The sequence below is a fragment of the Bidens hawaiensis genome, unplaced genomic scaffold (genome assembly GCF_021521415.1).
Source record: "Bidens hawaiensis isolate Kalapana, Puna unplaced genomic scaffold, B.hawaiensis_p1.1 tig00050600_1, whole genome shotgun sequence".
Classification (NCBI taxonomy): domain Eukaryota; kingdom Viridiplantae; phylum Streptophyta; class Magnoliopsida; order Asterales; family Asteraceae; genus Bidens; species Bidens hawaiensis.
In genome coordinates this window covers 106,881-127,492 of record NW_027499066.1, presented here as the reverse complement: position 1 = coordinate 127,492, position 20,612 = coordinate 106,881, and the positions used below count along the sequence as shown (strand labels likewise).

The window sequence follows — 20,612 nt, the reverse complement described above, 5'->3', positions numbered from 1 at the left end:
TTCAAGTTATAGCCGCACCTCCTAGTCTAAAAACATACCCACTTGTTGATTTGGCATCTTTCATATCCGATATCTAGTTTGTATCAATATATCATTTGATCATTGCTAGATCATCGATTATAATGCAATCTATAATCTCTTGTGTATATTCGGTTTGCATCAACGTATACTTCAATACCGATATCAATACCGATAATCAATTTTATGGTGTTTGGTTTCGTTACGAGTTGGTTTCCGTATATTTTTGGCATTTTTTATTTTTCACTATTGGTACAGAAGCAGTACCGTATAACAACGTAACTTTGCAACCCGTAACTTCATGTTCTTATTTGATTAGGTCTTGATAAACATCATTTTATGTTTTATACATATAACAAATTATCAAATTATCGTCACAACACGCGAAGGAATTTTACAAGTTGATATCAATTTTGAGAATCTTATCTTTCACTACAACTTCACATTTCCTTTAGTAGTTATTTACATCGTGGTTGATACATAACACCACAAATACATGGCGGTGGCATATGTGGAAAGTGTGATATGGACCATCTTCATACACGTGATGCAAATTTTCTTTAATAGATTATCATGCCTTATTGTCTTACATTTGTGGACTTCTCAACTTCTTATATCTTCACACGCCTTTCCACCAATGTTCTCATCCACGAGGCTTCCGTACTTTAAATCCTATTAATATTAAACATTACGATCGAACATAGAAAATAATGCACATTTAAGTGCTAATATTCATTGAACCTAGAAAATTACGATCGGACATAGAAAATATTAATATTAATTACGATCGAACATAGAAAATTTGCCCTCACATGAGATGCACATGACTGAATTTAACGAGAAAAACTAACTCTCGTTAGTGAAAAGGACAAACCGTGCATGGTTTTTTTTAACACAAAGGATGTTTTTTGTTATTAAGTTTGCCAAAGGACGTCAACTGAAAAATCGTGCAAACGTAAAGGACTTGTTTTGCCATTTTGTCTTTTTATTATAGAGTTAATGGCTATTTTCGTCCCTGTGGTTTGCTGTTTTCGCCACTTCAGTCCAAAGTTTGAAATTTTATCAATTTCGTCCTCACGGTTTTCAAAATTGGCCAATTACGCCCCACCTTCTAACGGCATCCAAATATGTCGTTAGTTTAAGGGGTATTTTCGTCTATTACACATTTTAATAATTAAAACTTAATATATAACCCAAATTTGTACACCTCTAAACAATGAAAGCCTGTGTTGAAGCTTACGACCGCCTACCAGCACCGGATTTGTGCACCTCTCTGGTGCCGTTGGTTTTTATAACCCAGATTTGTGCACCTCCAAGTCCATTCTTAATATATTTCCGGCAGCCATGAAAGCTTCAATGAAGTTTCGAGAGGATCAAAGGCCACTGTTGAGAGCAAAAGTGCCGGTCAACATTCTCGGCTTGCAGTTCCAATCCGGCATCGTTGCCGGAGAATCAAAAGAGCCGTCGTTAAACCTCGCTACGTTCTTCGAATCCGGTCCGTCCGTGAAGGTCGCGTATCGTCCGAATGATGCGTCCAATCCGTTTAATATTGTTCAAAACTGGAATTGGAAGCTTTGGGTCTCCGGTTTCGAGTGCTTTAAACATGAGCGCTGAGTTTAGTTATATCTGAAGAAACACCAGTCGAACCCCGACAGATTACAAGTAACCTGAGGGTTAGATAGACGTTTCCCACGAGGGGTTAATTCCGGCAAGATGGTTCTTCCGATAACCTGCAAAACAGACACCGTGAGCTCGTCACTAAGAAAGGGGGGGGGTTCCTCCTTGTGACCACCCTCCGGCGTGAGAATCAGTCTATATTACTCTTTGAATATAAAAGTATATTAAGAATACTAGAGCAGTTATCAGGTAAATTATACAAGATATTAGATGATATAAGATGATACCATTTGATGTCTTTTATAGCCGAAGGTGGGTTTCCAAGGAGGTTTAGCCGGCCTAGTACTCTGCCAACTGTGGCCTACACACGTGCTCTGCTGGTAATTGGTGGATAGGCAGCGGCTGACAGTGACTAGGCGTGCTGTTCACTTTTCCTTTTCCACCAACTACAGGCTAGGCACGTGGTATGGCAGGAGTTGGTGAGTAGGTGGCGGCTATTGGTCACAGTGCTGTGGCGTGTTGTCTGCCATGCTGCTGTCAGTGAGCTGTCGTATCCTTGGTCAGATCTTTTGTCCATACCTCGTCAGGTATCACACAAAAGATCCTCCATTATTATACGGACTGGCTCATTTAGGCGGGAGTTTTCCCCCTCCCGCCTTTATGCGGGAATGTTCCCGACTTTGCTCATTCCTTCTTCAGGTGACTACTGAATTATTACGAGTTTGAGCCTTATGCGTGTAGCCATGCTGCGCGGGTGGCCAGTTCCTAATGGCGGGTACCCACGCCTGCGGGAACAGGCGGGTTACTTGGAAACCATAGGGAGGCATTTCCTGCGGGACCAGCTTGCGTACCGCATGTGAGGTCGTCACAACTCTGAGCGTGGTGGGTCCTGCGGGTTTGGTAGGTCGCGGCGCAGACGTCCCTATGGAGAAGTCTGCGTGTTCAACTGCGCAGACGTCCGTTTAAGGAGTCTTGCGTGTTCAACTGCGCAGACGTCTCCTTTTAAGGGAGTCTTGCGGGTCCTAACCACCTCTGCTGGGACCTACCTCTTCAAGTCCCCCCAGTCCAATGTTCTTCTCATGAATGTTTAATAAAGTGAGGTGAACTTTTGGACTTAAGCAAGGGGTTTTTGAAAAGGGTTTAGTTTTTATGGGTTTTCCGCGGGAAGTCTTACCCACGGGTTTCCCAATGTCACGCAGAATTTCCCAATGTTCTTCTTGATCTCTGGGATGATGCGGATAGGTCTGTAACCTCCCCGCAAGTCAGGAGCGTTTAGAACCTTTTGTGTAGATTCTCAATGAGGTCTTGGTGGTTTTGAACATAGTGATCAATCATGTTATAACCACCAATTCCATCCTGAAGTTTCAAACAATCTAGTTCTTGACGTTCCCGCTATGCGGGGATGTTAATCCCGTTTCTGCAAGCATGGCCCAGAAGATTCATCTTGGTTTCAATTCCCATGGAGTGCTCGGTATGCGAAGGGTTTTGCCTTGACGCTGTACTCGCACTTCGTCTTATTAGTTACTTTACTCCCAAGGTATCCCTGGCGTTAAATCCCTGCAGGGCTAGGTGCGTGAAGGGTTTTGCCTTAACACTGTACCCGCACCTGACTTATGGTTGCCGAGGTGTTCCTGGCGTTTAATCCCCTGTGGGCGCTAGGTATGTGAAGGGTTTTGCCTTAACACTGTACCCGCGTCCGACTTACGATTGGGTGCCGAGGTATGACTTTTTACGGGTGTTAGGCACGTGAAGGTTTTTGCCTTAACACTTCACCTGTGCCCGTTTTGTAGTTGGGTGGAATGCCAAGATTTTCTCGGCTTCACTTCCCTGCGGGTGCTAGGTATGTGAAGGGTTTTGCCTTTAACACTGTACCCGCACCCGGCTTTATAGTCGGGTTTTTTCCGGTTTCCGTTCCCTGCGGGTGCTAGGTATGTGAAGGGTTTTGCCTTAACACTGTACCCGCACCCGGCTTTATAATTGGGTTTTTTCCGGTTTCCGTTCCCTGCGGGTGCTAGGTATGTGAAGGGTTTTGCCTTTACACTGTACCCGCACCCGACTTCATAGTTGGGTTTTCTTGGCTTCTGTTCCCTGCGGGTGCTAGGTATGTGAAGGGTTTTGCCTTTACACTGTACCCGCACCCGACTTCATAGTTGGGTTTTCTTGGCTTCTGTTCCCTGCGGGTGCTAGGTATGTGAAGGGTTTTGCCTTAACACTGTACCCGCTGTCGTCTTACGGTGAACTGGATAGCCAGGGTAAGGGGTTTTTCCCGCTTACTTTTCGAATCTTTTTGAATCTTTGAAATTTGAAAAGTTGGTGAAAGGATAAGAACAGTCGTCGTGCGACAGTTTCTTCTGACTGTGTCAGGACGTGCAGGAAGTTATGGCGACGTGACATTATATGGTCATTACAGACGCTTTTTACGGCGCGTGGGCGCGATTTTTCGGGCGCGTGGCCGCGAAATTAATGGCACTCGTCCTGTCAACAGCTGTTGCCAGCTTGCCTGGTGCCACATGTCACGGTTTCATTGCATCTTCAATTTCTCTCTCCTTCGCATTAAATTCACCGCATTAATTGCGATTACTATATAAAGGGGGAGAGGGTCCTTTGTAATTCACACCTTCACTTCTTCTCTTCATCTCTAAAGCGATTTCTGGTGAATACTCCATTATTCAGTTGAGCATTCCTCCGAAATCGTTTCTTCTTCTTCTGCAATATGTCTTCCCATGATGCTGAGTCTGTAGCCGACGATAGGAGTACTGCTGGCGAGTGCTAGTGTGCTTTACCTGTCGATCTGTACCAGTACGTCGTCAGGAAATTCATGCTTGAGTCTCTTGAGCCTGAGTTTCCTGAACCCCACCAGACTGTGTACGATGCCCCCAGCGGCAAGATCGGGGTATATGCTGCATTCTTTGTTTATGGGAACCTTAGGTTCCCATTGACAAAGTTTGTGTACCGTGTCCTGGAGAGGCACGGTGTGCACCTGACCGAGGTGCATCCGATGGCGATTGCCAAGATCCGGCACTTCGAGTGGGTGTGCCGGATTCTGGGTATTGAGCCCTATGTGGACCGCCTGATGACCTTCTATACTTGGAGGTGCATCCAGGGGTGGTACACCCTGACAACCCGTATTAAGGGTTTGAAGATTTGCGCGACCGAGCGCAGTCTCCGATCGTGGAAGCGGGAGTTCTTCTACATTTCTGCCCGCGCCATCCCCATTGCCATGAAGTTTAAAAATGGCCAAGCAATTCCGAGCCTTCACGCCACCAACTACCAGGAGGCGGAATGGTTTTCGAAGATATCTCGGGTCCAATCTCCGGTTTACCAGTTTGCGGAGTCCGGGATGGTGATGCTGGGGATGAGCCGGGTATGGAAGGAGGCGTCTCAGGTTCCCATCCTTCTCGAATACGATTTGAACTCTACTCCTTATGGTATGTCTTGTTTTTCTTGCTGATATGCGTTTGTCTTCTAACTGTTTCTTTTCTTTCAGAGGGGAACGATTTGGAGTCGCTCCTGTACCCGCGGGAAGCTGACTGTCCCGTGCGGGTGGGCACTCGTGCTCTAGACGAGAACGAGTTGCCCATTCTGGAACAAACAGCGGATCGGTTTGTGGAGGTCTATCCGCTGGGCCACGAGATCCTGAGCCACCGGCGGCCAGGTAAGGCGATACTCTATCCTCAACCCCTCAATGCTGTACCCGCTGCTGGAATTCCTGACATCCTGTCTTCTTCTGAGGAATCCGCAGATGGTCCTCCGCTGGTGCGGAAGAAGAAGGCTGCCGGCGGGAAAGGGAAGGAGAAGGTGGCCTCCACAGCTGATCCGGTGCTTCTATCCGACACCGAGTCAGATAGTGAAGAGGTGGCGGGGAACCCCGGTGGTGAGAAGACCACTGCTCCGGAGGCTACGACTGTTACCTCCGGAGAACCAACGACGACGACGGTGACCGGCATCAAGAGACCGGCTCCATCGGGCTCGTCCCCGCCCGTCCGTACGTTCAGGCTCAAGAAAACCCGTAAGTACAAATATCCTTATCTTTGTAGATTTATCATACTTCATGAATTTATTGAAACACTTATCTTCTTGTGCAGGCGTGGATGTTGACGCATTCCAGGGTAGAGCGCAGAGGAGTACCCCTCCGCCGATGACGGTAGGCTCGGTCAGCCTACCTGAGGCGACGACCCAGGCGCCCGCGCCTGCTTCCGCTGGATCAGTTGCTCGCTCCCTTGTGCCGACTGTTCCAGCTGAGATGACGTCACCGCCGGTGGTAAGTGCGATTTTTACAGCATCTTTCACCGAACCGGCGGTTACGATTGCTGCGGATTCTGCGGCGGTGACCGCGGCGGCGACCACGGCGGCCGCTACTATGCCTCCGCCACCGGCCCCGACGGCCGGTCCATCAGGTACGCGCGGGGCTTCTCGCCAATCTTTGTCACCTTCCCATCTGCCCGACCTTCTGGATGGATTTCCCTTAGGTTCAGGCGATGGGTTCGGTGGCTATCGGCCTGTGATCGACCCTACAGGTGCTTAGTTTTTCTGGCCTTAAGATTTTTCTTCATCTTTTCCTAACTGCTTTGTTTCTTTTGCAGTGCCGGATTCCAATGAAGTGTAAGTTCCGCGATGGAACATCCGCCGAGGAACAACCCTTCGTACCCCTACGGAGTGCGTGGAATGGGCTCGCCACGCTGCTCCCCATGGTGCGTTGGGGGAAGCCATGGCTAGCTACCAGGAGGGTAGGCTAACCAATGAGCTTCGGGTTCTCCAGGCCCGGATGCAGCCGCGCGTCGAGCTGCTTTGTCGTGAAAACGACAAGTTAAAAGCAGCTCGCGCCAAGGAAGTATCTCAAGCGTGGGCTCTTCGGGAGGAGAACCAACAGTTGGCCGCAGCTGCTGCGGAGAAGGAGAAGGCCTTTAAGGCCCTCGAGGTTGAGGTTCAAGCGCGACTCGAGGCCCGCTCCAAGGCTGCCCAAACTGTTAATGAACAGCTTCGGCTGGCTAAGGAGACTGCGAGGAACTCAACCGAGAGGGCCACCAAGGCTGAAGCCGTTGCTGAGCCTTTACGCGTGGAGAACGAGGAGCTCAAGGCCAAATTAGAGGCTCTCCAACGTGCTCATGATGCCTTGGCAATGGAAGATGCCAAGAAGCTCCAAGAGATCCTGGACCAGAGGGGCGTGCTTGACCATACCGAGCGGAAGCTTAAAGGCGTCGAAGAGGCTGCCGCAAAGGAAGTGCTACTTGCCAACCTTAACAAAAGCGAAGCCGAACGTGCCTGCACCCAAGCTCAAGCCGCCCTTAAAGAAGCTCTGGTTGCCAAGGAATGGCTTCTTCGAGAAGCGTTGTCTCAGGTATGTTTAGCTTTATGTTTTCACGCTTTCCCTTGTACATAGAAAAGGTGTTTGACACTTGTATTTTCTTTGTAGGTTGTGCATCGGGTCTTCTCAGAGACTACTTACGATGATGCCATGAGCGCAGCCCTCAACGCTTCTCATGAGGATGGGGAAAAGGCCGGCTTCCTACTTGGTCTAGGGTTCGTTGAGAAAGGCGTCCCGCCTTCCAACTTCCCTTTGTTCGATGTGGACACCGAAGCTGCATATGACCAAGCGGTGAACCAATATGCCACCTTCCCGCATCCGGTGGTGGAGAAGGTGAAGGAAGTCGCTGCTGCTGATGATGGACTTGCTATCCTCAAGGCTTTCCTTGAACCGCCACGCTCTACTGATGGGGCGGGTCCAAGTGGAAGTGGTCCTGAAGCTTGATTCTGAAGATCCCTTCCCGCTGCTAGGATAGACTTGATTTTGTTTTGTAAGCGGGTAGTTACCCGGCCATTCTTGTAATATATCTTTTGTGAAATACAAATCTTTTTGCGGATAAGACTGTTACTTCCTTTGGGTTCATTGCTTTATAAACCTTATATGACTTGCATACTTAGTTTAAATTAGCGATTTCCCAAGTGCTTAGAATAAGTTAACCTTGAATGTGGTTGACAGTAGGTTGAAGTTTTGCTTCCCCTTTGTGAGTGTGCGGATAGCACCGGCACTTGCACTTGGTAGGATGGCTGAACTTTACCTATGTCTGACCTGTGCATAGGTTTTTCCTTATCCTTTCAGTATGACTTTTAACCGTTCGACGTGCGGTTGTTAATGAGTTAGTGTTCAGCTTCCGCTACCAGGATTCATGCGGGTATACCGGCACTTTCACATAGTGGGATGGCTGAACTCTTTCCCTTTAACTGTCCTGCGTGAAGGTCTTGTCATTTTCTGGGTTTATGCGGGTTTGGCCGCCTTCCCCACGCAACGATTCTTCACTTGATGCGGTGAATACCGGCATTAGTGTTCGAATCGACCGTTCAACGCGTGGTTGTTAATAGGTTAGTGTTTAGCTTCCTCTACCAGGATTCATGCGGATATATCGGCACTTTCACGTAGTGGGATGGCTGAACATTTCCCCTTTAACTAACCTGCGTGAAGGTTTGATGCTTTTGGGTTTGTGCGTGTTTTGCCGCCTTCCCTGCGCAACGATTCTTCACTTGATGCGGCGGATACCGGCATCTCCATGTGCAAAGTTCATAAAATATAAATGTAAAATCATCAGCTTCAATTTAAAGGAGAATCGTTTCCATTAGAAGTGGCTCTAGGCCTTTTCTTTACAAATTTGGAATTGATCTACATACAAACTGTGTAATTGAGCTCCCATTAGACGTGGCTTGGATGGGAGCACCATCGAGCCGACATGTATCTTGTTCGGGATCTCGTTGTTTACGCAGTATGTAGTCTCCGTTGAAGCTGCGATTTTATTCGTGCGTTTCCCCAGCTGGGGTTCGCGCATCAGCCTGCTCGACGCTCACTTCGCCACAAGGTGCGCGAGTGTCCCATCCTTGACAAATGCTTCTACCAAGTCCTTTACGTCTAAGCATTCTTCAGTGTTGTGACCTTTGGTTTTGTGAAAATCACAATACTTTCTCCGGTCAGCATTGTGGCGATGTCGGATGTACGGAGCTTTCGGCCACGGGAGCTCCTCCGTGGCGAATATCTCGGACACGCTCTTTGTGAGTGGCGTCCACCTGGAGTTCTTCTCCGGTTTCACGTTATCTCTTCCGCCCAACCGATGTTGGAAGCCAGACGGGGTGTCAAAGTTTACCCTTGACTGCCAAATGCCCAGCTTCCGTTTTTTGTTCAATCGGGCGGTAAGGACGTTGTTTTCCCTCGTCTTCTGGGTGTAGAGGTTCGTGCTCTGCGGAAGATCTCTGCCCAGTTGCCTCTCAGTTTCCGCAAAGCGTTTAGCTGCGGTCATGATGGCATCCCATGTGGATGGCATGCCATCTTTGCCCGTTAGGGTGCGGATGAGCTCCGGATCGTTTGCGCCCTGGATGAAAGCGGCGCGAACGAGATCTTCGCTAACGTTGCCCAGGCTTAGCTTCTTCGAGTTGAAGCGAGTGATGAAGTCAGGCAAAGATTCTTCCTCCTCTCGGACACACTTGAGGATTGTCCACTGCTCCTCAGTGTACTTTCTTTGCTGACTAAAGTGTTGGCTGAACTTCTGTTGGAAGTCTGCCCAATCGTAGATGTGGTGGACCGGCAGACGGTCGAACCACGCTCTAGCTGCCCCGACCAGCGTCATTTGGAACATATAACACCACGTGGGTTCCGTCCAGTTACTGACGGTCGCCCCCGCGATGAATCTGTTCAAGTGATCGTCAGGGTCAGAAATACCATCGTACGTGCCTATGTTGGACATTTGTTTGGCACTTCTTGGGGCGATTGCTTCCGCAATGTCCCTTGCGAATTTGGACGTTCCCGCCCTTGCCGCGGTTGGCGTGAATGTTTTGGAGAAGTCCCGTGGGCTGTTGCTCACGTTTATTGGACTGAATGCTTCTCCAAAACGCCTTCTCGGTTGGGAATCCGTTTCTTTACGCTTCCCTTTCGCCCTATGGCGAGGGTTCGCGTCTTCCTCGGATTCCTCCGAATCATCGTATTCGAATTCTTCCACTTGTTGGAGTGAACGTAAACGTTCATCCAACTCTGCTTGGAACTCTCTTTGACGTGCTTCGGCCCACGCTTTAACCTCATCTAGTGTTTGGCAGGGGAGCTTCGTCTGTTGATTTTCTAACTGGGTATCGGTGAATCCCAGTGTCTGATTATTTACTTCACTTGCCCCGGCTTGGGTAGCCGGGGTAGTGTTCGTAAAGTTTGTGTACTCGGTATTCCCCCTTATAGCTGGGGGACTTGAAGAGGTAGATCCCAGCAGAGGTGGTTAGGACCCGCAAGACTCCCTTAAAAGGAGACGTCTGCGCAGTTGAACACGCAAGACTCCTTAAACGGACGTCTGCGCAGTTGAACACGCAGACTTCTCCATAGGGACGTCTGCGCCGCGACCTACCAAACCCGCAGGACCCACCACGCTCAGAGTTGTGACGACCTCACATGCGGTACGCAAGCTGGTCCTGCAGGAAATGCCTCCCTATGGTTTCCAAGTAACCCGCCTGTTCCCGCAGGCGTGGGTACCCGCCATTAGGGACTGGCCACCCGCGCAGCATGGCTACACGCATAAGGCTCAAACTCGTAATAATTCAGTAGTCACCTGAAGAAGGAATGAGCAAAGTCGGGAACATTCCCGCATAAAGGCGGGAGGGGGAAAACTCCCGCCTAAATGAGCCAGTCCGTATAATAATGGAGGATCTTTTGTGTGATACCTGACGAGGTATGGACAAAAGATTTGACCAAGGATACGACAGCTCACTGACAGCAGCATGGCAGACAACACGCCACAGCACTGTGACCAATAGCCGCCGCCTACTCACCAACTCCTGCCATACCACGTGCCTAGCCTGTAGTTGGTGGAAAAGGAAAAGTGAACAGCACGCCTGGTCACTGTCAGCCGCTGCCTATTCACCAATTACCAGCAGAGCACGTGTGTAGGCCACAGTTGGCAGAGTACTAGGCCGGCTAAACCTCCTTGGAAACCCACCTTCGGCTATAAAAGACATCAAATGGTATCATCTTATATCATCTAATATCTTGTATAATTTACCTGATAACTGCTCTAGTATTCTTAATATACTTTTATATTCAAAGAGTAATATAGACTGATTCTCACGCCGGAGGGTGGTCACAAGGAGGAACCCCCCCCCTTTCTTAGTGACGAGCTCACGGTGTCTGTTTTGCAGGTTATCGGAAGAACCATCTTGCCGGAATTAACCCCTCGTGGGAAACGTCTATCTAACCCTCAGGTTACTTGTAATCTGTCGGGGTTCGACTGGTGTTTCTTCAATATCGGAGGTATTATTATTATTATTATTAATCAAGTAAAAGATGGATTTGTTTGGCAAACTTTTGGGTTGTTAAGTAGATTGAAGCACAATGTGTGTGCAGGAAATTGAAAAAACCGATTCGAACCCCAAATCCCGACCACCAGAATATCTTGGCATCGGATAATGAATGGGAGGGTACATTAAGGGTTAACCCAGTATTGATTTAAGGGAGATGGAAGATGGGCTTATTGTAAAGTTTTGATTAGAGATGTGGGGGTGGTCAGGTGGACAGGTGGGTGTGGTGGTGGGTTGGGGATGGTGGTGAAGGATGAGTTGAAGAAGAAAGAGAAAAAGAAAATATGTTTTTTTACTTATTTATTAAAATATTTAGTAAAATGTAATAGACGAAAATACCCCTTAAACTAACGACATATTTGGATGTCGTTAGACAGTGGGACGTAATTGGCCAATTTTTAAAACCGTGAGATGTAATTAACAAAATTTCAAACTTTGGACTGAAGTGGCGAAAATAGCAAACCACAATGACGAAAATGGCCATTAACTCTTTATTATATGTTACTTATTTCTTATTGGTGGTTTGGATGTCACATGAATCATCAATGTATCCATGTGAGCCCTTGATTAGAAAGCAATCAACGGCCAAGATTAAATTGACTCATCCCTCATCTTTTACTCCTCCTGATATAATCCTTTATAAATCCAAACCCAATTCACTTCGTTTAACTTAGGAGGTGTTTGGCCTAGCTTTTTTAGCAAAGCTTTTAGCTTGTTTGGCTTTTTTTATAAAATAAGCTTTATTTGGTGTTTGGTTTAGTTTTTTTAGCTTAGGCTTATAAGCTATAAGCTAATTTGTAGAAGCTTATTTGAAGATGGTTATTTAGCTTATTTGAAGAAAATTATTTGTTTAAGGGGGTAAATTACTCATTTGTCTTCAAATGGTGATGGATTAATAATATTGAAGTAACTTATTACTATAACAAATTACAAATGATGGATTTAACAACTTATTAAGATGTATAATCAATTTGTAGAATATAAGCTAATCCAAACACTTAAAAAAGGGCTTATCAAATAATATAAAATAAGCTATAAGCTTCAAAAAGATATAAGCATAAGCACAAAAATATAAGCTAGGCCAAACACCCCCTTAAATCAATTATCAGCCATGCCAACCCTAGTTCCCCCAATCAAATCTCACCGTGATTATCAAACCGTATGGCAGGAGATTACCAGATCGCTTAAACAAGGGTGGTCGGCTACCATGGTTTTACTAGCGTATATGCAAGCGCATCACAAAGAGAAAGGGTACGAGACGGGAATCACTGTGGTTTTTGTCATGCATGTTACTGTCGTATTTCTTATGGATCGGTTTGGAGTATTATTATGTTCAATCGTCAACCGATCCGGCTGCAAAGGTTCTTGTTCGATTTTTGGTTTGCGTGTCCTTTGGATTCGGGGTGCTTGGGTTCACGGGTTGTGTAACTATTCAGATGTATTCTGAAAAGTGTTTCCACATCCTGATGGGGTTTGTTGCTGGATTTATAGTAATTGGGACGTTTTTTCATATGTTCTTCTACAAGTCCTCGGAACACGCTTCTTGAGACTAGTGGATTGTGGATTGAAAGTTAATTAGTGAGAAATCTGGTTTATTAGGCTTAAAAGCCGTTATATGTTTTCTGTTTATAGTATTATTGAGACTAGTTGATTAGTAAGGATATTGGTTGTATTAGGCTTAAAAGCCGTTTAATGTTTTAGTATGAATAAAAACTTTCTTTGTTTTTACTTTAGTATGAATTATGTAACCTATTACGTCGTGTATAACATGATAATCACAATTCACACAAGATAGATGACTAATGACTCATAAATATTGGGCAACATGTATAAAATAATTACGCAACATATTGCGCGGTGTAAAAAAATAATTTTGCAACATGTAAAAGGAAGCCAAAATATCTAAATAAATTAGTATCACATCAATTGGTGCAAATAGTGAAAAAGTTAGATGTAAACAAAATTACCCTATAAATAAGGTATAAAATAACTCAAAGTGTCGATTCAATTAGTACTATAGGGCAAGTGAGGATTTGGGCTTTACTAATATGATCCCAACTGGGTTTATCATAGTGGGTCTTTGGTGGTGAGATTTTTCGAAACAATAGATAGTGGACTTGGATTACCCGGCGCTTCTTCAATTGAAACTCATTTCAAGATGTTATTCAAAACCATCAATAACTTTAAACATAAATTAATTATTATATCCAATAAGAAACTCATTTCACGCATCTCAACCAAGTTCCTATAATGATTCATTTTACATAAAACACAAAGATGCTAAACAGACATTAGACACAGCTATTGAGTAGTCACATTAAGATCACATGACTTGTTGCCTAACAAGACAAGTCATTTATCATCATTATTACCATTATAAAAGATTATATTTTTACATATTATATGTATCTAGTAGATGACAAAAGTAGGGGTATTAGATTATATTACAGAAATTTTGAATATTTACCACACAGAGCCAATACATAGGCCAACACCACCATATTCAAATCAAATTCACACAAAGAATAAGTGGTTGTACTGTACAAGAAAGAATTTTACATAGCATTGGTGTGAACCTATGAACAGTTGGTTGGTTAGTTCAAACTGATGGAGAATGACCACCAACACCCTTGAGGAGTGTTATCCTTTGAGATCTTGAATGGCTTTGTCTGTTATTAAGAACGTCTATATATGTTCTAAGCCTATACTGATCTGAATTTGTGATCGAGAATGGTGGATTAAGAATCAGTGAAGGTGCATCCACTAGAACAAAACTTAACAAATGCACCGCCTTTGAATAAAATCCTGCTGCCTTTTCAGTATGACCCATGTACCCATCCACCTGCCAAATTCAATAAATTGTATTAATATGCTGAACTGTATATTATGCGAGTTGCTTGCGTATCTATTTAAGATTATAGCATGATTATTAAATGCACATCATGGTTAGGTGAATGTACTTGAATCGGTAAATGCATACGTGCAGATAAACTTGTGTGTATTTATTTATTATTAGCATCTACATACGCACAGAGATTTACACATCATGAAGCTTGTTAATTAGACCATCCATAGTGGCCCTTTGTTGTGGCGTTTTGGCCACAAAACGCTAGGGGTACACCGCCGCCCCCCACCACCCGGGTTTTTTCCTTTGGCGCTTCCTACAAAACACTAAGAAGGCACACATTTTGAGGGTTTTGTGAGAGAGAGGTGGAGATAGAGGCGTTTTGGAGTATTTTTCCCACTACACCCGCCTTTTGAAAAAATGCCCAAAAGCTTACTAGGCGTCACATGACGTAAAATGCCCGGGTGTGCCTAATTTTGACTACGCATGGTCTTATATAAAAATGTGCACATGTGCATATATAATGTGCATTTAGACAAAGAAAAGCAAATGCATTTTTAAGAAAACAAACCTTAAACATCGTAAAATCTGTATGCATTTTAGTCAAATTATATAAAAAATAGTACAAGGGTTGAGGCTATTTTCACAGTTCTCAACATATTAATGATTTTAAAATGACCCCCCCCCCCTCTCTCTCTCCTCTCTCTCTCTCTCTCTCTCTCTTATATATGTATATGTATGTGTATGTGTGTGAGAGTATATAATTACACGGATGAACACTTACAGCCCCGTGTCTGCCAAAATTAAGCGCAGCCTGGAATATTATTTCCATCGCATCTGGCATTCCCACATTTCCTGGAGAAGAGAAACAAATTAACTTACCGTATCACCTAGTATTAACTTGTATCTTTACTTCAACATAAAATAGCATCATTATAACAACTTATCAAGTTAAAATATGTACCGGGCTCTATAACCTTGGCAAGTTGTTCAGCACTTTCAACTTCACCAAGAAATATTTTTTCAATATGACAGCAAACGTCCTGCGGTGACGTGGCAGCTTCTAGACATTCTTGGATATCAAGACTGTCAAATTCTTTGTTGGTTTTTGTATTCAAAGTAGTAATTTCTTGAATTGGACTTCCTTGAATATCTGAAGCAGCCTGTGTGTGACAGATATCCAGTGCTTGCTTCCATATTGCAAGAATCACAAGTTGAATTGAAAATGCTTCTAGTCGGTGTCCTGCCTCAATCTTTTTTAAAATTAAAAAACGGTTAATTAAATAACAATTAGATATAACTTTAATATAATAAGAAAAAACTACTTCAATAGTTAAACATGCCTTATCATTGACCAGGTCAGAGATGGCAGAGGCACAATCATGCAATGATTTGATTCTCGCCAAGCTGTCAGTTGGTGGCTGTTCTAAGGCATCGACTATATCAACTGATTCAGAACTTCCAAAGCTCCCGGTGCAGCGGATTTTACTGTCGGCACCACCAATGATGGGCAGTGGTGCACTAGATGTTGATTGAATCTTTCTAGAAGGTGATATGGATGGTGCTATTTGGTTCACCTTAGAAACAGTTGCTAAAGAAGGCATGTCACCAACGGGACCAGATACAAGGACATAATCTTGGTCAATGAACTCCAACGAGTCAATTACTGATCAATTGAAAACGGGGCATGATCAAATAGTATTATAAATTAAGAAGTGTATACGTTATAGTAGTTTAACATACCTTTGGAACGCGTATTTACTGTTCTGTGGTCAATTGATCTAAAAGATTCTTTCAGGTTTCTTTCTGAAGATCGCAGATTATTATCTGGTCGTTGTTTGATACTGTTATACCTAGAAGAAACTTCCATGCCTTTTGCCACATCAGCATCCAATGAAAACCCATATGCAGATCTCAAAGGTGACTTCTTAATAACAGGTGGGCTTCCATCAAGAACATTTGAATCCTCATCAAGACTGAATGGCAGATTATCTTCTTCTTGGTTCTTAAATGATGAGCCTTTAGAATATAAATACACATCTGATGTTGTTCTTTGTGGCCTCCTATCTCTTCAGATACCGAATAACCAAAACGTTAGTTAGCTGTTTAATATGCAGTAAATTAACAAAATGTGTTTATGATGAAACAAGCACTTCTGGTTATAAATTACCTTAACGGTTCATCAGGTTTTGTTTGGGTGAAAAATGGGTGTGTGAAAAACTCCTCAAACGTCAACCTTTCAACTGTGCATCAAAGTAACTAGATTCATAAGTAATAAGTCACACATTCTGTTATTTTTAGAAGTATTAAGTCACAAGTACCTGGATTTTGTCGCAATAATTTTCGACAAAGATCAATGCACTCGGGACTCAAGTCCTTAACATCTGGAGGAAACTGCAGTTCAGTTGATTTCATGATGTTTTGAAGCAACTGCATGAAAGGTGGAATTAGAACAAGACATACAAAAACTTTATGTCATATAGATGCCAACTTAATTAATTAAGTGGAATAAGAGATTTACAAACCTGAATTTGATTGTTTCCTGTGAATGGTGTTCTCCCGGTTACAAGTTGAAACAAAATGGCTCCAACACACCATAAATCTGCCTGTGACTCCATAATCCATATATATGTTAATTTTGGAGAATTTATAAGCAGAGGTAAACAAAAGTATACATTGTATTGTTAAAAGATATCACCTTGGCGTCATACTTATGAAGTTGCATAATTTCTGGTGCCATATAGAGTGGCGAACCGCATAATGTTTCTGCAAGGTTTCTAGCTTGCAAAGACCTACAAATACAATAATATGTTACTTTCACTTTTAACCAACTATATACCGTTGCAATTACCATACCTTGCAAAGCCAAAATCTGCAATCTTCAAAGTCGAATTGTCATCGTTTGTAGAGAGTAAAAGATTCTGTTCAACATATACAGCATATAAGAAACAAACATAAACAATTTTAACTTAATGCAAATAAAAAATTCAATACCATACGAACCTGTGGTTTTAAATCTCTATGAATAATTTGATTATCTCGAAGGACTTTCAAACCAGCCGCTGCAAAACAAACAATTTTAACAAAAGTAACTTTAACAGTAAATATTACAATACATAATCACAAACCTAACTGCTGCATAAAGTGCGCAGATGTTGATTTCGGAACTCTGCCGCGACGTCTTTGAATAAACACAGATAAATCACCTCCTTTACAATACTCCAACACGAGATGGATCTTTCCAGGCTCCTAATATCACACACTAAACAATCTCAAAACACTACTAATAAAAGTCATTTAATTTTTCAACTTCGTAACATAATCATAATATTCTTAACAAAAGTCATTTGAATCATATGTATCCTTCCCGACCCGAACCAAAGCAACCATTTTTAATTGACCCGTTCCGGCTCTAACCCATTTCGACCCATGACCCGTTTTTCCCGACCCGACCCGTTTTCTGGTCCTAATAACAAATAGAGTACCTTGATCATATCGTGCAGGCGAATAATATTCGGGTGATTAATGTTTCTCAAGATATCAATCTCAGACATGAGACTCTCTTCCAACTTCTTGTTTAATTTTCCGGTCAAAATCTCTTTGATTGCAACTTCGGTGCCGTGGATTTTATGTCTTGCGTGCCAGACCACGGAGAACGAACCCGACCCGAGCTGTTTGCCCACGACGTAATCGCCAACGGATCGGACTCTGTACGGAGACTGACTCGTCATCATAAGAAAACCCTAATGATTTAGAAGTTGGAGTTGATTAGTTGAAGTTAACAGATTAGCTTAGTGTTGGTTGGTGACATGTTGGGAAGTTATTGAAGAATTGATTGGTTGATTGAATGAGTGGGTTTGATGTTTGATTTGATGAATGAATTGTGTGTTAATGTTGGGATGAATTTGATGATTGATTAATTGATGATAAGGTGAAAAAGAAAGAGGGATTTGTGTGTGTGTGTTTATGTTTGTTTCCGTAGGCAAAAGATATCGTGTGCTTGCGCACACCAAATTTCGAATTTACAAACCACACGCTTGCTTCAAAGTTCATATAGCCGTCGGCCCAAAACCAAAGTCATGGATTTTTAGTAAGTAGCTACTTGCTCGCGCGATGCAGCGTTGTACACACAAACGCAACCGGTGTTAGTATGTTTGTAACCTCTAACGGTACATATGTGCATAACCCAACGGTGGTATGCATTTAACGTGGCATCAGGCGTGTAACCGGTACCAGTAAGCGCGTCACTTAATGTCTATACGCGAGCAACTCGGTATGTATAAACAATGTCATCCACGTAACTAATGCTTGAACGCGCATAACAGGTGGCGACAAGCAAGAAGCAACGATGAAATGTACAATAATTTCAAATAAACTACTTTTAGCCCAATCCTTTTTGACGGAAATGTTCCAACTCGAAAATGTGTTAACCCGATGCCCGTTTTGACACCCTTTCGATCTACACCCGTCCCGACATGAACTAAATTAACCCTTTTTTGTATTAACCTGTTCCAGCCCTAAACCATTCCAACACCATTAGTCGAACATGCCCAACCCATTGCCGGTAATAACCGTTAATCATGTAACATCTTAGTTTTTAAAAAATTAATAAACCATAACCATACCATACTCAAATCAAAGATAATAAAATGCTCGTTTTTATGGTGTAATTTTTTAGAAAAAATATTAACGTGTGAAAAAGTTACGGACGTTAAAATGTCGTGGGGTAGTTGGTTAATAAATTGGGGAAAATGTAACTATTTAATATATTAACAAAACTTTATTGAAGTTGAATGACCATTATTGCATATTACTTTTGAATAGACAAAGACTATTTTACCTCTACATTCTTAAAATTATATGCATTAACACTTGTACAATATGCAACAAAAGAGGTACCTTTTAAAATTTAAGAGGTCTCTCGCTCCTATATTATATATAGTATAGATAATTCGGCTTCAGTTGACCTGATATTGACAATGTTTTTTTTTCTTTTCTTTTAGAACGTTTGGAAACGCCGTATTGATTTTACGCTAAGGCACATCTTATCCAAAAATAGGGGCGGATGTAGCTTAATGGTAGGAGTAGCACCCATTACTCTTCAATTTTTCTGATGAAGTGTAATTTTTAATTTTAATTTTTACATTTTATGATTACGTTAACTCAAAATTTTGAAAGTCCAAAACTTCACCGTTTAAGGTTTTATTAAAAGGCTAAAAGCCCAATATGCTTAAAAGATTACTACTTAATCACGATTTAAAAGCCCAACTTAAATAACAGGGCAAATGCAAGCACAAAACACATAACCAAGCACTGATACGACGCGCAAAACAGACAATTGGGAGACTATACCCACCAAACGAGTAACCCGACATTTGTACTATCGTAATGCGAAACCAGGTTTCGGATGCGCAAAATGCGTAACCGAGCGTATGTACGAGCAAAATGTGTTACTGGGTGCTAATACATGCAAAACGGGTAACCTGGAGCCGACACACGTTTAACTCAAAACAGGGCCCATGACGAGCAAAACATGCAACAGGGTGCCGGTATGCGTGGAACTCGTAACCTGGCCCGGTACACGCGAAACGCATACTCGGAAGGATAAACTGGCGAAACAGGTAAAAGAAAAGTCTTAATGTACTGTTAAAAAATTGCACGAACCCTGAAATTTTACTCTAAATCCGTCACTGCTCAAGAACACTATCAAGAATGAAAGTCATCACTGTAGAAGAACCTCATTAAATCAGGTTTTGAACTTGAGACCACAAAATTCAAAGTCATCCAGTCTTATGTTGGTCACGTAAAACAACAACAGGTAGAAAAAAGTCGGATTATATCTATTTTTTATTTATTAATTATTGGTAGGGTGACACGAGAGCTTGAAAGCCACACGTGAGCCATGTCTTCTATTGTCATTCACAAATTCATATAAAACATGTGGCGTCACAAATATGAATCCATAGTTTAGAATTAAAGGATTTGATGAATCTTAGGCTTACGTAACTTTAAACAATGTATATTAAATACACATAAATTCTTTTAATTTTACGATGCTAGACAAAATGCATATTCTCTCATACTTTTAGTTTTCTAATTCTGACATCCTTTTAAGATATAAAAGCCATGCTCAAATAATTATGTTTCTCGGGTTGAAACAAGACCGTACTTAAGTTGAGCCCAAATTTTCTAGAAGATCAAAACCGTAAATTGGACCGGTATAACCGTCTTGGTCTTTTTTGGCTGGGTAGGTGTCGATTAGGCCATAACTAAGTATGAATCCTTTTAGACTAAAATGTTACATACTTCGTTTTACATGTATTAGATTGAACCAAGACTAAACCAAACCCAACCCAACCCAACCTAGACTCATCTTAAGTATTAATACCGAAAACTAAACCAAAATCTATCAAAATTCAAACCAAAACAGATCGTAACCTGGTCAAGAAAACGGTTTCAACTTGAACAAAACTGGTCATAAACAGGTTTTAACTTATGTTGACCAAACCACATATGTTTTGGACGTGGGTCAAGTTATTCTACAAAGGGTAACAAAAATGAGAAGTGTGAGAAGCTATAAATAATTGACATGCGTCAAGTGGGGACCGAAAGAAAAAGGGTATAGAGGTAATTGTACACATTTTCTTTCTCCACATGCAAGACACATGTTAATACCCCCCATCATTTTAGAACGTTTATAACTTTCTCATATAATATTTTTATTTTAAAAAAAATTCATCATAATAACAGACGTTTTTTTATCTTTAATATGAGTATGATTTTGTTATATAAAATTTAAAACAAAAATCAAGTCATT

General features: G+C 42.7%; 1 protein-coding gene across 2 annotated transcripts; it reads right to left on the bottom strand.

The window, feature by feature from the left end:
- Window positions 1-13,367: 13,367 nt before the first annotated feature.
- LOC143598632 (serine/threonine-protein kinase ATG1c-like) lies at window positions 13,368-17,660 on the bottom strand. Of its 2 annotated transcripts, none has more exons than XM_077076800.1 (12): window positions 17,281-17,660; window positions 16,924-17,044; window positions 16,799-16,857; window positions 16,652-16,716; window positions 16,494-16,587; window positions 16,321-16,401; window positions 16,117-16,225; window positions 15,966-16,038; window positions 15,539-15,864; window positions 14,760-15,461; window positions 14,580-14,650; window positions 13,368-13,792 (listed from the first exon to the last, which is right to left on the bottom strand). In XM_077076800.1, exons 1-12 carry the CDS (start codon window positions 17,527-17,529, stop codon window positions 13,550-13,552), a joined length of 2,193 nt encoding a protein of 730 aa, XP_076932915.1. In that variant the 5' UTR covers window positions 17,530-17,660; the 3' UTR covers window positions 13,368-13,549. The 2 variants fall into 2 exon arrangements, with proteins under 2 accessions (XP_076932915.1, XP_076932916.1); XM_077076801.1 differs by having other exon boundaries at window positions 15,972-16,038.
- Between the last annotated feature and the right edge of the window lie 2,952 nt (window positions 17,661-20,612).